Source organism: Peromyscus eremicus, chromosome 7 (genome assembly GCF_949786415.1).
Source record: "Peromyscus eremicus chromosome 7, PerEre_H2_v1, whole genome shotgun sequence".
Taxonomy (NCBI): Eukaryota; Metazoa; Chordata; class Mammalia; order Rodentia; family Cricetidae; genus Peromyscus; species Peromyscus eremicus.
Genome location: NC_081422.1, coordinates 60,990,989 through 61,008,544, shown reverse-complemented (window position 1 = coordinate 61,008,544; position 17,556 = coordinate 60,990,989). Strand labels below are relative to the sequence as shown.

General features: G+C 36.1%; 1 protein-coding gene across 7 annotated transcripts in view; it reads right to left on the bottom strand.

Annotated features, from left to right (window-relative positions):
- The window catches only part of Herc1 (HECT and RLD domain containing E3 ubiquitin protein ligase family member 1), a 160,797-nt gene that overhangs the window by 103,750 nt on the left and 39,491 nt on the right, over positions 1-17,556 (bottom strand). For all 7 annotated transcript variants that reach the window (XM_059268149.1, XM_059268153.1, XM_059268155.1 and 4 more), the window contains exons 6-18: positions 16,765-16,861; positions 16,108-16,251; positions 13,090-13,217; positions 10,118-10,262; positions 9,743-9,914; positions 7,880-8,014; positions 7,453-7,618; positions 6,933-7,058; positions 5,784-6,005; positions 5,341-5,493; positions 5,082-5,214; positions 3,324-3,515; positions 740-961 (exon numbers count right to left, since the gene is read on the bottom strand). In XM_059268149.1, the coding sequence (XP_059124132.1) occupies positions 740-961; positions 3,324-3,515; positions 5,082-5,214; positions 5,341-5,493; positions 5,784-6,005; positions 6,933-7,058; positions 7,453-7,618; positions 7,880-8,014; positions 9,743-9,914; positions 10,118-10,262; positions 13,090-13,217; positions 16,108-16,251; positions 16,765-16,861 (2,035 nt within the window). The remainder of the gene's footprint in view (positions 1-739; positions 962-3,323; positions 3,516-5,081; positions 5,215-5,340; positions 5,494-5,783; positions 6,006-6,932; positions 7,059-7,452; positions 7,619-7,879; positions 8,015-9,742; positions 9,915-10,117; positions 10,263-13,089; positions 13,218-16,107; positions 16,252-16,764; positions 16,862-17,556) is intronic.

Genomic DNA, 17,556 nt, shown 5'->3' with positions numbered 1-17,556 from the left:
CCAAGCTTCAGAACATAATCAACTATTTTTTCCGTAACTTGATCAAAATGAATGAAAAGTACAACAGAATGGGACAAGGTCTGCATCTTTGGCTTTTTTTGAGATACGGGGCTCCCACTGTAGCTCAACCCAGCCTGAAGTTATCGGGTAGCTTAGATTAGATCATGCAGCAATTCTCCTGAACCAGCCTCTCAAGTGCAGGGATTATAAAAGTGAGCCACCATAGTTGGCTCTAGACCAGTGGCTCTCAACCTGTGGGTCACAACCCCTTGGGGTTGCATGTCAATTTTTACATTACAATTCATAACATGAGGAACTGTAATTAAAGAGTCGCAGCATTGGGGAGGTTGAGAACCACTGCTCTAGACCCACATTTCCCTATATCAGTGGTTCCTCATGGTGTGGTGACACCCAACAAAAAAATATTTTTGTTGCTACTTCATAACTGTAATTTTGCTACTGTTATGAATTGTGATGTAAATATCTGTGTTTTCTGTTGGTTTAAGGAGACCCTGTAAAAAGATCATTTGACCTCTAATGAGGTCACAATTCACAGGTTGAGATCCACTGCCCTACACCATGCTGCAGAATTTGACTTTTTCTGAGAACTGTACAAGTTTAAATCCTCTTTATTACTAATGTGGAAAATGCCTGAGTTCTGTATTCAACACTTAGGTAAGAGATCTCAAAGGAAGCACAAAGAAGTACATGTTTCACATGCTTCAGAGAAGCGTATTACCCAACTGAGGAGTGTCCATTTCCACACCGTCACTGAAAAGTGGTGTTTTCATCCAATATGCAGTATCCTGTTCCTCTGGAGATACAGGGGAGCCCTGAAGCATGCCACCAAGACACCGCCCAATGAGAAGAGCAATAGTTCTTTCCAGATCCACAAGCCACACCCAAGACTGAGCTGGCTGAGGTAATGGCACACCAGCAGGGTCAATTACTTCTGGTCCTCCTGAAGAGAAAATCAGTAGAAATTGTGTTTTTATCTATTACTTTTAAATTTTAAAAGCTTTCTCATGGTCTCTAACCTATTATACTATAATAAGATATTGAAGAAAGTAACTTTTCAAGGAAAATATATAGCATTTTTAAAATACAAATTACCTGGTATATTAGACTAATTTAAATTTTACTCAGACATGTTAATCTAGCAAATAATTTTTCATTTATAAAGTTACTAATTTTAAGATAAATACTAAATCAGCACATGCAAACTTATCTCATTGGATTCTATTATACCATCTAGATCAAATTTTACCATCTTTAGGCAGTCTTTGGGACTTTTTCTCCAAAACCAAACAAGAATTCACCAATTAAAGTGACAGTATCGCCGGGCGGTGGTGGCGCACGCCTTTAATCCCAGCACTCGGGAGGCAGAGCCAGGCGGATCTCTGTGAGTTCGAGGCCAGCCTGGGCTACCAAGTGAGTTCCAGGAAAAGGCGCAAAGCTACACAGGGAAACCCTGTCTCGAAAAATCAAAAAAAAGAAAAGAAAAAAAAAAAAGTGACAGTATCATTTAATGATCTTCTTCTGGCCTGAACTCAGAATTGTCTTATACTAAGATCCAGACTCGGGCTTTCTTAGTGTACGCTTGTTTCTGAAAATTCTTCATATGTGTGAGCACACACACACACACACACACACACACACACACACACACACACACAAAATTAAATAAGGAAAAACGGATTCTGTAAATTTTAAAAATAGAAATAAAAAAGATATGTAGTAATGCATGCATAGGACATTTTTTCAACCCATAAATGAACACAATTTTACATCAAAAATTTGAAAGCCAACAAAAATAACATTTTCTGGAAAAATAACAATTTCTAAAATGGATTAGAAAAAAACAAAAATTTCCACAATCCATGCACATACACAATAAAATAAATAAATAAAAATATAAACCACAAGGGCCAGATACTTGTTTTGTTTCGTTTTGTTTTTGAGACAGGGTTTCTCTGTGTAGTTTTTGGTGCCTGTCCTGAATCTCACTCTGTAGACCAGGCTGGCCTCGAACTCAGAGATCTGCCTGCCTCTGCCTTCTGAGTGCTGGGATTAAAGATGTGTGCCACCACTGCCCGGCCCAGATAGTTTTATAGATAAATTCCTCTAGCACTTCAAGAAAATTTTTGTCCTTCAGAAATTACTTCAGAAAACAGGAAAAAACATGAAGAATCCAACTTCATACTATATGGTTAAAATAAGTTTTGCAAATGAGGCAAGAACAGCATGAGAAAGGGAAACTTTTAAAAAATAATTAGTTGTGCACCCAAAGAAATCCAAACAGAAGGACTCTCAACTCACCTGACACAAGAAAGTTCTAAGACACTTTAGGAAAGCAAGAATAATGACCATGAAACTGTCTACACCAAGCTGAATCACTATTCTGATACAGTCATGAATTTGGTACTTTGACCATTTCAATTCAGTGGTCAATGGAACTGACCACTGCTACAGCAAGAAGGGTTTCAATGTTCTCCTGTCAAAGTCCAGAAAAAACCAAGACTCTAAGCATTGACAAGTGGCTCTCTCAAGGTTACACAAGAAGTTACTAGCAGAGACTAAAAGCCAGAGCTTTACATGCTCAGTCCGTGACTCTTTCCAATGTAAGGGGCAAGGCGATGACAATTCACTAACTTGAAATGTCTTTAAGTTCTAGTGGTGAAGTTTCTTTGACAGCCTTAAAACAGACTACAATAGGTAGCAATGATACTCTTGCAAACACAAGCTAGTGTCAACTATCTAGAATTACCAGCATTGTATAATTCAAGAGTGAATTAGAATACCATGTCTAAAATCAAATGCACTAAAAAGATATTTTCTCAATTTCTATTTTAAAATTCAGCCAGTTGCCTATATAACCAACTAAAATAAGAAATTTGCTACTATCAAATAAATATTTAACATTAAAATCTCTCACATTTATGACATAAAATGCTTAAATCAAATATAATGATTCACTGATTATAAATGTATCATTTTAAATACCTCAAAGGAAGAAAGTAATGCTGGCTAAATTATGACACAGTTTTGCTATCTATTGTTAAGACACATCTTAATTTCAATCATGTCAAACTTTGTAGTACAAAAAGCTTGAGAACCACTGACCATGAAGACACTTTTTGTGATGCCCATAAGCAACTTTCTTAGCTAGTACAACATCAGTTGCCCATTTCCGACCCTTCACTCCTGGAAGATAATCGTATCGTTTTGATCACATGAAATGCCCACATCGGCATGACTTTATTTGCGATATACAAGAAGAAAAACCTTTCTCGTGAGCACTAATTAACTTTTTACATACTTACCATGCAGAGGCCACTGTAATTCTTGATCTTCTAAAAGAGCAGCTGCTGGCAGGAGTCTATTAAGGCAATCAAGAGGTGGCAAGAGATCGAGAAGGTGGCTCAGCAAAGGACGAGCCACTGGCACGGGGAGTAACAGGAGGGAGTTAACAATCTGGCAGAGCATACTGCCTGCAGCTGACACATAAATCACATCTGTGAAGGGGAAATGCAGTGCAAATCAGTGACCTCAAATAAACCTCAAAACATAAAAACCAAAATAATTCTTCAGTTTGGAAGGAGAGGAGACTAATTCAATAACTCTTTGTTCAATATCTACATGTCACATTAGTATTTACTATAAGAAAATACCAACAGACTCTTTGTAAACTTATCTTGCATGCTAACAAACTCGAAACACAGAAACTGCTTTCTTAAGATACCTTATAATCCCACATCCATTAATTGATCCTCACTTTTAAATTTATTCAAACATTTAGAGTATCCACAACAGACTAGGTACTATTCTAGGTGGAGACACAACCATAACCAAAGCAGGCAAAAGTTCCCACTTTCCTGTGATTTTAACATTCTAGTAAGCAAAGTTTTTACATTTTTCTAATCTAAAATAATTTTTAAAATTAAGATCATCATAAAATAGCTGACTTTTTATAATGAGCATCACTTTTCAGTCAAATCTATTCTAATATTTCCCTGCACTCAGGGCCAGGAGGAAAATTCGCAAGTGAGCCCAGTCTTCATGAACAGTAACTTTATATTTCATACAGAACAGCCAAACCACAGTGACTAATAACAGTCTTGGGTTCTCAGCTGATTTCTTTCTTAGGAGAAAAACTTCAGAGATCAACAACCTAGAAAATACTCAGTAGGCAACTATGCTCTGGTGCTCAGGAAAGTCCTCAGCTAGGTGCAGACATAGGAACACCGCATAGTGATTAAAGATACTTGGTCTAGATGAGGCTATTCAGAAAGAGAAGAGGATTAAAAGCAAAATTTAGAGGATCCCAACATGGAAGGGCATATCCGAAGGAAGAGGGGGCAAATCCTTTATGAAGTCCCAGAAAAACATTGATCAGAGATGGAGGAGAAAAAAATAAGAATGTGCTACACAGAGAAAAGACCATGGAAGAAAGCACTTCAAGAAGGAATACACAGCTGGGTGGAGGTGGCGCAAGCCTTTAATCCCAGCACTCTGGAGGCAGAGGCAGGCAGATCTCTGTGAGTTCGAGGCCAGCCTGGTCTACATAGTGAGTTCTAGACAGCCAGGAGTACACAGAGAAATCCTGTCCTGAAAAATCAAGAAGAAAGAAAAGAAAAAGAAGGAAATTGGCTAGGGTGTGGTGGTAACCCCAGCCTTTGGAAGGTTGAGACCGAAAGTAGCATATTGAATTTGAATTTGAGAATAGCATATTTTAAAGCACTAGCCACTGTCTTGAAAAGAAGGAAGGGAGGGAGGGGGAGGATGAGGGATACTGCCAAAAGATGCAGTGGATAAAATCCATACTTCACATCATAAATGAACTGTTTGAGTTTGTATCATCCAATGCCTTTAAACTAGATCTGTTGAGACAGTTAGAATCCTTTAGGATCAGTGTTACAGCACCCCTAAACCAGGATGAAAGGAAACAAAACCAATACAAAGGAAACTCAGGTCATTTCTCTTCTATTCAGCAGTGTTAGACACTCTTGAGGTTTTGGAAAAGTTCAATGACTCTTGCTTTATAATGACTGTTTAAATGTGAAATTCAACACCAAACTCACCTCTTAACTTTTCTCCAACACTGCCATTCCAAGGACTTTCTTTAAGTAAATTTGCAGAACGTGAATAAATATCTGTAGCATGAGGCAGCAAGAGCTGAAGATGTTTATGAAGCAATGCCACACTGCTTGAGTTCTGAGGAGAAAAAAATCCCTAAATTACTACTCTGAAAGATCCAAAGTACAAAAATAATATGGCATCCCCAAGTATCTGAGCTGTAGGTTCCTAGCCAAGTACCATGACAAGTAAAGAACTGCATACCTCAGTAATGTTATTAATGTGGCAAAAAGCCAGCAACTGTTTCTGCAGTGAACACAGCAGTTCATGGAGATGAGCAGGTTGACTGTTCTCTGACGGTGATGTGCCAAGAAGGTATTTATCACTGTTCTTTTCTAGCTCTCCAAATGCTTGATCCTAAAATGACACATAATGAAGACTGTATTTCCAATATGTTTTAGAAAACTATTTTTATTTGTTTATTCTTTATTACATGAGAAACATCTGATAAAATTCTAACATAAGTCTTTTTGTAATTTTAAGTTACATGTGACTTGGCCACCACAATATTTCAGATCTGATATGTTTCTCTCGTTGGTGAAGGGACTCTAAAATTTAATTTACATTGTTTAAATGTTAAAATACTTTTATCTAAAAAGATCCTTACCCCTTTATTCTTTTCTTAATATAGTGAAAAAGCAAGGTACCGTATAAAACCCTAAATTTCTTAAGAGGGTCTTCATTAAAATTTCAGCCAGATGAGTGTCTGGATGGCAAGTCTGAGGCCCATAAGGCTGATCTGACAGGTTTCCATAGCCCATGCACACAGTCGAAAGGTCAGCAGCATCGGAAGGTGAGCTATAGCCAAGAAGGGAGGCTACGTGGGTATGATCTTGCAAACTTGTCAGAATTATATCCAGTTGCATTCTCTAAACAACAATGAAAAAGAAACATATAATTAGCATAACATGCATTATGAAAGAGAAAATGAAGGATGCAAGGAAAAAAACTATACTAACAATGCTAATCCACTTACTAGCTTGCTAAACAACCTTCAAGAAGTACATAATTATAGGAAAAACTATTCAATTAATATCATTTGGGAAAATGTAACTTACAGGTTTCTAATCTCATCCTTTATGATAAATAGCTAAAATTCCAAGCTAAAATAGAATAATGTGCATAATAATTTAAGCACTGTAAGTAGATAGAAATAAGAAATGCCAACAGATAAATTATATTCATGTTATTCAACAAAATTACTGATGACAACTGCTTATTCTAATGTTTAAAAGAAATCACTTGCAATCTAAACTAATGCAAAATATTTACTGGAAAGCATCTGTGGACATTATATTGCCAGTAAGTACCATGTTTCCCCTCAAATCTATAGCTCTACAACTGACTCTTTTACTTAGCTCAGCAAAGCATTTATTTCCATGTACTTAATAAAAATTAAAAATACGCATACTCATGACTCAAATGCTTTTTGCCAATGATGACCTTTTCCTTTTCAGATAAGAAACTCTAAGCATGGGACTAACAGCAATAACACTAGACTGATTTCAACTCAGCACTTACAATAAACCAAGGGTATCTGGTTTGACACCATAATCAACACCAGAAAAATGAATTATGACTCTAAGAACTGACCCGAAGTAATTTAGTAAATCATCATATGCATCATTTCAGGTTAGTAGACATCTAATAATTCTTCCAACATACAACATCAAATAATCAGGATACACCAGAACTATCAAGCACTGCTTTGTGAACATAACAGTTCATTTGCTTTATCTTCCTATCAGTCCAATTTCCTGTGATATGACTGGTTTATCTATATGCAAAGGTTTTACCTGTCCTTTGGATAAGCTTTCCCATCTATCAGGTCCTTGGGGTAAAAGAGAATGAAGTAATTCCATCCGTTCTCGTAATGGAGGTAACAGCATGGTTGCTCCTACTGAGAGTGTTTCAATTACCACCTAATAATCAAAAAAGAAAAAAAAGAAGGAAGGAAGGAAAGAAAAAGTGCATTGATCAGTCCAGATCTTCTCTTTTTAATAGCAACATACAAAAAGTGAATGCACTAACTGTTGGGATTATGCAAGTCTAAAAGTGTCATGTGAAAACTGAAAATATGTAAGTCTTTCTTTAGTTTAGAGGGTTTAAGAACATCTGCTGGGTGTGATGGCCATTAATCCCAGAACTCAGAAGGCCAAGGGAGGCAATTCTCTGTGAGTTCAAGGCCAGCCTGGTCTACAGAGTGGGTTCCAGGACAGCCAGAGCTACAGAGGGAAACCCTGCAATTGAAGATATCTAGTATAGCTGAATATATCATCTAGCTAAGGCTTCAGGCCACAGATTCTATTCTCTTACCTCTTGGATTTCATCTGGAACAGTAGAGTCCATCAGCCTGAAGAGTAAGTTTCGAAGTGGACCTGCCTGTCTCCCAAGAATACTGGTAGCTACCCCTCCCGCAAGGGCCAGAGCTAGGTGATTTGAAAGCAACTTCAGGCACAGCTTAAGAAAATTATGGTGTTCCCTGAAACAAAACAAGCTGTTGTGAATTCTGAAGCACAAAAGTAAATGTAATATCCAGTTTGGATAACATTTTTTTGTCAAGTAATGCCCAATGGTAATTTTTAAAACATCATTTATGAAACTAAGAAGTTATTAATAAAAGTTTAGCTCTTTTCTACCTTATAAAGAAGACTCATGTAATTTCAAGAAAAACAAAAAAGAATTAAGTCAAAATTTAAAAAGAGTAAATAATACATATGAACGCTACATATCTACAACATACCTTGATGAAGGGAAAGGCAGTGGAGGAATCTCACTGTTTATTTTATCACAGTATCTCTCAAGAAAGGAACGAAGATGTGAGAAGGTACTCTCCTCAAGATCTACACAATAAGGCCGGTGCCATGCAACAACTTGTCTAGAAGGAAGCATAAGAAAAGCATCCAACAGTCTTATAATGAAACTTCCATACATGATCAAAAACAAAAAACAAGACATGAAGAGTGGGGAGGAGAATAGCTTCCTTGATTTAAAAGTATAGCCACTGGGTTTGGGTGTTTTGTTTTTTATTTCTTTTTGTTATTTTGGAGTAATTTATTTTGTTTTACAAATAAAACCAACCAGACATAGAGCAATGAAATTAAACAAATGTTTTAAACCAATAAAGCCTAGTTTTGATCTTAGTTAATTTCCTCTAGATATGGAGACATTTAACTGTGTGTGTGTGATATACTTATTTCGTGTGTGTGTGTGTGTGTGTGTGTGTGTGTGTGTGTGTGTGTGTGTGTGTGTGCATGTGAGGATATGGGTTCACATGTGTGTGGAGGGCACAGGTCAATGTCCAGTAGCTTCCTCAGTCACTCTCCACTTTGTTTTTCGAGACAAGGTCTTTCACTGAACCCAGAGATCAATAATTTGGCTAAATAGGCCAGACAGTGAACTCTAGAGATCCATCTATGCACGCCACCACAACCTAAGCACCAAGATTAAAGACATATACTGTAGCACCTGGCTTTTACATTGGGGCTGGGGATCTGAACTCAGGTCCTCATGCTTGCAAGGCAAACATTTTACTGACTCAGCCATCTCCTCAGTTTGACACTTAACTTTTAAATCATTCTCTAAAGACACAGAATTCAAAAATCAGAAAACAATTAAATTAAGAAAAGTATCTTAAATACAGCTTCTTACTTTTGAAATATATGTAACCTCAATATGCACACAAAAAGGGATCTAAATGTCATTTCTATGATAACAGAGTCAATACTAGAAATTATATATACTTTAAATAGTGTGTGTGTGTGTGTGTGTGTGTGTGTATGGTAATCTTAAAAATCACATTAAATTTATTTCTAAATTTATTAACACTACTGTTATACTGTTGTAGGGTTGCATATGAAATGTTCTGACCAAAGATTCATATGTTGAAGGCTTGGTCCAAGCTAGTGAATCCAATATTGAAAGAAGTGGCTATTCTGCTATACCATAATGTTCTGACTAACTTCAGGCCCAAGGCAATGAAGCCAAAAGAGCATGGACTGATACATGTAAACCAAAGCAAATCCTTCACCCTTTTAAGGTGTTAGTATAATTTGTTATTATAGACAAAGATATTAACACAATTACCTACATAAATAATAATACTTGTTTGATAATGTAATATATTGATGGTTCCTACATGATGATACAAATCTAAATGACTTTAAATTAACATATGAGTTTACACAAAAACTTTGTCAATGAAGAGCTACAAATGACCTGTTTAGTTTTCACATGTAAAACTGTACAAAAGAAAGGCATTTTAGGATAAACCAAATATTACTTCCCAATGCCACCTGGACCCCCCACATGGTGTGTTATCATAAATAAACAGCAGTTGAGTGGTATGTATCTTATTCTTATTATAGAGATCTGCATGTATAATTCTGTTAAACATGAGATCAAATATACCTACTATATCAAAATCTATACTACTTAGAAATTAATTTTAATATACTATCATCATTATTACTACTATTAAATTTAACTATTCAACTTCTGAAGTACATTGTGTAATGTTGACTCAATGAACATTCATAGTCTTAAAATGAATATAGGAAAGTATTTTTTTTAGAACCTCACAAGAATGTTTAAACATAGCACTTACCTATCCCTAGGAAGAGCAGTCCATGCTAGACTATGTGACGTTCCAGCTGAGATCTGCTGAATAGCTATGCCGTCTAAGCCATTCACTTTCTTTGGTTTAGTAATAGGACCTGTGGAATTTCCCTGGCCACACTGCCCCATGGAGTTATTGCCCCAGGCATAAACTTCATTATCTAAAAATAGGACAAAGGTATACTAGGTAAATTTAAATGTAACACATTTATTGATAACACTTCTTTGAAAACAAATGACTCAGAACACTTATATTCCCTGCACTAAGGAGGCTAAGGCAAGAGGAGTTAAAGTTGGTGCTTTAAAGTTAGGCTATAAAGATGCTACCTAAAATACTAAAACAAACAAATAAACAGGACTTTACCATGAGAAAGAGACAAACAATGACTATCTCCAATAGAAATATCAACTATTCTTGTGGCAGCCAATTCTTCAATGAGCTTGGGTCTCAAAGCAGTAGCTTCTGAAGAACCACAACCTAGACAAGCCCCACAACCCCAAGCATACACCTGAAAAGACAGAAATACAGAACACATCAATTCCAAAGATAAGTAGACTGTAATTAACTAAAATTATCAAGGAGTATGATAACTTACTGATGTTAAAGTAATATAAAATATTAAAATAATAGTTAGGTGTTTTGGTCACTTTGAAGATGGTCATGGTACCCTCAGGAAACAGATCAACAAAGACTGCTGAGAAGCAAACATAATCCGCCGTTAGCTGCCTCACCTGATCATCCCTACTCTCCAAACAATCCTCTCTAAAATACATACATCCAAAAGTAGAAATAGTAAACCATTAGCACACCTAAGAAAATTAACAGTAATTTTTTCTTAGCAAATATCTGCACCTTGTTTGTTTCATTAGAAGAAAATAGCCAGGCTGTGGTGGCGGACGCCTTTAATCCAGCACTCAGGAAGCAGAAGGATGTGGATCTAGGAGTTCAAGGCCAGCCTGCTCTACAGAGTGAGTTCCAGACCCTGTCATGAAAAACCAAAAAGAAAAAAAAAAAAAAAAAATGGGGGAGAGGGAGTGAGAGAAAGTCCTATCTAAAATAAGAAGGAAAAAAGTCATTGTCATTTATTGTGCTGTCTTCAAACACCCAGCATATAAACAGATGAGCAGCTGCGTGGTGAAAATAAACTGGCCACAGGTAAAATGAAAGAAAGACAGGAGATCCTCTGCTAAAGTTACCACTAACTGGCTTGCACTTGGCTAATACTGTCCAACTAAGCAGTTATGGAAATACTATCTTAAAATTTCTACTTATTGCTGGGCTGTCATAGAAACTCTATCTTGAAAAACCAAAACCAAACCAAAAACAAAAACAAACATTAAAAAAACCACTTCTGCTTGCATGTTTCTTACTAAGAAATGATAAATTGATAATGTAACCACAAAACTGATTTTAACTATCACTCACAAAGAATATGTGAATCAGCAGTCAGATAGCTCCCTGAGTACCTTTTTGTTATTAATTAATAACAAAATGAGTAGTGGCTGACTTAGGCTGTCCAGGAAAGAATACATGAAGGAAAGAGGAAGATGAAAAGAGGAATGACTGCCAATTTGACAGTCAGCAAACTGAACAACTTCTTCTTTCAATTGGCTTTTGATTATATTCACTCCCATCTTTATACCATAAAGGCTTTTTCTGTTATGGTTGTTATTTTCGTTTTGCCTTCAAATTATTTTAGGAAAGACAGGTGAAGACAGATTAGATGTCGTCATCAAAACAGAAGATCATATATTTATACCAATTACCAGAAAACATACTTAAGACAAGTATAGGTATAAGAACTCCAGCACAACAAAGGCCTATTCAAAGACTAGGAACTAAACACCAGGAGGGAAACATTACTGAGACTAAATGACTCAAAGCCCAATACAGTACTAGTGTTCAGTAAGGCCCTCTCAGTTTTCTTTTGACTATTCTTTTAGCTGAGCACTAGATTAAGAATATTTGTAGCTCAGCTGGTACAATACTTATTTAGCACGCAAAATGTCCTGGGTCTGACCTCTAAAACTACAACACACAAAAAGCATACTTGTCTTGCATTTTAGGCATTATATCATGCTGAAAAAAAAATTACCTGCATTAAAACCTATGAGTTATCTTGCTAACTGTTCTTACAGCTTAAATTAATCCATTTCTATAAATCTATAAAAAAAAAAAACAAAAAAAACAAAAAAAAAACCCTATGAGTTACATTTGGTAGAGATTTAGCACTGAGTAGGCCCGAGGGAACTGAGAGACAGATGGAGTGAAAAGCTCTACAGGTGTACTAGTAACAGAATTGCTCAAAGTATCTCCTTCCACTTCATTTTTTGTAAACATCCACACTAGACTTTACATTACCTAATGTTCATGATCCTATTATTCTATATAGCAAGTAATTTGCAAATTCCTTTGGAATATAATGTAACAGATTTACTGTTTATTGTTTACCACCAACAGTTAAACATAAGAACTTAATATTCAAATAATTATCTTACACAACCATCTGGTACACAAAGCAGAAATGATTTCCTCTCTCATAAAAAGGAAGCATATGACACTGAAGGGGGGTCTGAGATTGCCTGTGGATATAAATCAAGTAAGTGAGCACTTGTTGATTTTCGTTCATGGATTTTTACTACAGAGCCCACTGTAAGGAACACATGAAAGACCATATATTTATACCAGTTTTTAAGTATGTATCTGACTCTATAATAAAATAAAATAGTTTGTATTAGATTTTTCAGCATTCGAAACACTCATCTCTCAAAGAGTAACAAAATTAAATGTGAATGTCAGTTTTGCATCTTCTTTGTCCTGGCATACAATGGGCATACAAAAGGCCAAAGTGGCTGATGAACACCAGGAGGGAAACACGGTCACTATTCCTCACTGTGCCTGGTCCTCATTGGTACCACCACACTTTCCATCTGGAGGTGTTCCTTTACCCTCTTTTTTGATTATCTTACTTTTTTAGTTCATACCATGGTCCCCTTAAGTTTTTGTTTTGTGTTTCCCCACTATTCTATAATAGGAAGGAGCCTTTGAGGTGCCTCAATGATTTGGGCGAGAGGGTTAAAGGGTTCTAAGCACTAAATGAATTTATCAAATCAACTTACTTCAAAGAAAAGAGGAATGAAAGAAAATGTATTCAGGTCACACAAGCAGGTAAGAAAACCTGCCTCCTTTTCATCTACTACACTTGCAACAAAATAGTATTTTTATCTTAATATGTTGCCTTAAAATGTTTTTCTCTTAATTCTAAATTTCAAATGATCACTTTTTAGTTATCTAGTCCATTGAAATACTCTTTCATGCTCATTCCTCAGTCCTACCTGCCCCGTTGATGTCAAAGCAAGTGAAGACTGGCTCCCAGCACAAACTTTTCGAATAAACATTCCCTGTAAAGCTTCAATAACTTTGGGTTTATATACTCTGTTGGTATCACCATGGCCAAGTTTGCCTACGCACATAAAAAAGAAAACCATATTCAAGTTAGACAAATTTGTTTAAGCCTGTTCTTTTTTTAAGCACTAAAGTTAATAAGTACTTTTATTCTTATAGCAAAAACTAGACAGATGTAGAAACTCATTCCTGATAGCAGAGGGCATTAACAAATGAGCATGTCTGTTTCAAGAAAGTCAACAACTAATAGCCTCTTTGTGTTTTTCTCTCAATCAATAAAAACTACTTTAAAGAGACAGAAAATTTTTTTTATTTCTTTGTCCCACTTTAAGACATATGGCTAACTTTTTCCTTTTTTAGAATTAAAAAAATTTTTAAGATTTATTTTATTTTTAATTGTGTGTGAGAGTGGTGTAGGGGGGAAGAGAGAGAGAGAACGAACAGAGGTATTGGATCCCCTGAACTGGAGTTACAATTAGTTGTGAGCCACCGGATGTGGGTGCTGGGAATCAAACTCGAGTCCCCAGAAGAGCAGTTCTAGGGAGCATTTTAGCCACTGAGCCATCTTTCCAGCCCTTACTTTATTTTGATGTATGTTTGAATATGTACACGTGGATTCCCAGGGAGGCCAGAGAGAGTGTAGGATCACTTGGAGCCACAGTGACAGGTGGTTGCAAGTTGCTTGATGTGGGTGCTAGGAACCAAACTTCTCTGAAAGAGCAGCAAGTGCCCTAACCACTGAGCCATCTCACCAGTGCCTGTACTTCTAACTTTGAATGTGTTGACAGACTAACTAGGCATTGTAACACAGGTTTGTAATTCTACTGCTCAAAAAGCAGAGGCAGAAGAATAGCTGCAAGTCTAATGTCACACAGCCAGACCCTGTCTTTAAAAAAAGAAAGACAGAAATCCAGGTACTATAATCCCAGCACTTGGGAAGCAGAGGCAGGCGGATCTCTTTGAATTCAAGACCATTTTGGTCTACATAGAGAGACCCCGTCTCAAAAACATACATACATAAAAATAAAATAGATTTTGAGGCCAGCCTGGTCTACACAGTAAACTTCAGGCCAGAAAGGGATATATACACCTTGTTTCAAAAAAGAAAAAAGTGCGTGCAGTTTATAAAGAAGATTCCATACTTCATAAAATAGAAAACTTAGAAAATGATTTAAAGGAGGAAAATGATTAACATATAAATGTAACCTGGTACAAGTTTGCATTCCCACCAACAGTGGAGGAGTGTTCCCTTTGCTCCGCATCCTCTCCAACATTGACTGTTATTAGTGTTTTTGATCATAGTCATTCTGACAGGCGTAAGGTGGTATCTCAGAGTCATTTTGATTTGCATTTCTCTGATGATTAAGGATGTTGAGCATTTCTTTAAATGTCTTTCAGCCATTTGTGATTCTTCTTTTGAGAATTCTCTGTTTAGCTCTTCAGCCCATTTTTTAATTGGATTGTTCAGTATTTTGATGTCTAGTTTCTTGAGTTCTTTACATACTTTGGAGATCAGTCCTCTGTTAGATGTTGGTGGGAATGCAAACTTGTACAACCACTGGGGAAATCAGTATGGCGGTTTCTCAGAAAATTAGGAATTGATCTACCTCAAGACCCAGCCATACCACTCTTGGGCATATACCCAAGGAATGCTCAATCATACCACAAAGATACATGCTCAACTATGTTCATAGCAGCACTATTTGTAATAGCCAGAACCTGGAAACAGCCTAGATGCCCGTCAACTGAAGAATGGATTAAGAAAATGTGGTACATATACACAATGGAGTACTACTCAGCAGAGAAAAACAATGACAGCATGAAATTTGCAGGCAAATGGATGGAACTAGAAAATATCATCCTGAGTGAGGTAACCCAAACCCAGAAGGACAAACATGGTATGTACTCACTCATAAGTGGATTCTAGATATAAAGCAAAGAACAATCAGACTACAACCCACAGAACCAGGGAGGCTATATAGCAAGGGGGACCCTAGGATGACTGTGGCTTATAATAAGTTTTGGTTTTACTCAATTACTGGGCAAGCCTCAATGAAACATTTCACTATTAGGATAAGAATTTATACTGTATCAAGCTGATAATAGAAAAATAAATTAAAAAAGTGAAAAAAAATAAATGTAACCTTACTAGAAATCATTAAAATATAAATTAAATTATATTTTTTTACCTTAAAGTATTTTTTTAAGTTATCAATTTTTTGTTTGGTTTGGTTTTTGTTTTTTGAGACAAGGCCTTGCTAGCCTCTAACTTTCAACCCCTTGCCTCAGCCTTGTGAATCCTAGAAGAGCAGCAGGGGAGAGCCACCGCACCCGGCTACAATGATCTCTTCATACTTAGTACAGCTGGCCTATGTGTACAAGCATTCACACAGAGTAACTAATTAAGTGGACATAAATCTGCTCACTCAGTGCAGAGGTTTCTTTTGTTTTGTCTGTCTTCCTGATAGACTTTCTTGTTTCCCCATGTGGTGGGGCAAAGAAAGAAAGAGCACCGGGAAAAAAAAAAAACTGGGAGACATCTTGCAACTCAACAATGAGAAACTTATTTTATAAATTGTCCTACAGATAAATGTAATAGTACTTTAGGCCTTTTTAAAAATTAGTATAATGACACGCTTATTGATATTCATAAAATATTACTACATTAGAGCCAACAAATTATAAAATAACATATATGAACTATATAGGCCTACTTTGGCTTTTAAAACAGACATTTACAAATGTACATATATTTAGCAATCTGTCTACCAATGTGTTAACAATGGTTAAAATAACAATTTATTTGGAAGAAAAAATTTTTTGTTTTTATGTCTGTTCATCTACATTTTAGTTTTTTTTTATACAAAACATACATACTTGAAAAAGATTTTCTTCTCAATTTTTAAGAAAAAAAAAAAGCCCAAAGTTACCAAGTTGTTTTTACATACCATTGTCTCCTCCTCCAAAAGACCACACAGTTCTTCCATCTTTGGACAAAGCAATTGTGTGTGAACTTCCACAAGAAACCTCTCCTACATTGCTAATGTCTTTTACTAATGTTGGAATGTTACGGCTGTTACTGTCTCCATGACCTTAGATAAAACACAGAAATAATGTTAACTCCTTTTCTCCAGTTTCACAAGAGTAATATGCTAGTGGTTACTTTTAAATGCAATTAAATAAAAAAAAAAAAAGAGAATCATTTCTATCTGCTCTCCCAGGCTCCTAGGTTGTTCCCCACATGGGGGAGACAGGCACATTAACAAGTCATTAGGGCATTCTAAATCTCTGTCACAGTTTACCTTAATCTGTCTAATAACACACCCATGTTAACTTGTTTTCACTGACCAGTACACTATAAACTTCAGGGTCATGATGTTATATTTCTTATTTCTGAAACTATAACGCCTGGTTACAATGCTTAGAGATTTCATTACATCTAAGATAACAGCACCAGAATCTAGGCAAAATTATCTATAGAAATACAACTAACTTTGAGTTTAAAACTAATAAAATAAATGGCCCATGAACTCTATGCTCACTGGTTCTTAGCAACTGATCATTTCTGCTCTGGGTGAATAATTCCAAATTTTAAAAACTCTTACCTAATCTTCCGAAGTCTCCTTCACCCCATGTATATAATTCACCATCCTCTGTGACAGCAGCACTATGTCTGTATCCAGCTGATACACAAACAACTACCTGGATTGCACATAAGTAAATATGATAAGCATAGAACTGCTAAAAGACATACACACAGGGACATCAAAGGCATTATTACTCACAACTCATGTAGGAGTAGTCATAAGGACCAAGGCTACTGACTAAGCAATTACTTAAGTCCATGTTCTGCTTGTTGAGCCCTGAACTCTGGCTTTGACCCAAAGAGGAGAACAACTTTTCTCAATCCAAAAAAGAGACATTGTAATTTCTAGAAAAGACATCAGTCTGATCACTAGCAGGAATGCTATAACATCAATCAAGTCTTTACTGAAGGAGCTGAAGAGAATGCAACAAGAAACAATGGCAACTTTTTAAATCTAAGATTAACATAAAACCTGTAGTCTTTACTGACCAAGTAAAACATACTACATAACAAGGAACTCAAAAACTACTTGCTATTAACAATATAATTAGAATATAAGCTCACATTAAACTTCTCACAGCCCTTTTTGTCATCAAAAAATTATCTTTGATTAGTATAGTGGTTCTCAACCTTCCTAATGCTGCAATCCTTTAATACAGTTCTTTATGTTGTGGTGACCCTCAACCATAAAATTATTTAGTTGTTACTTCATAACTGTCATTTTGCTACAACTATGAATCATAATGTAAATATCTGTGTTTTCCAATGGTTTTAGGCAACACCTGTAAAAACAGGTCATTCAACTCCCCAA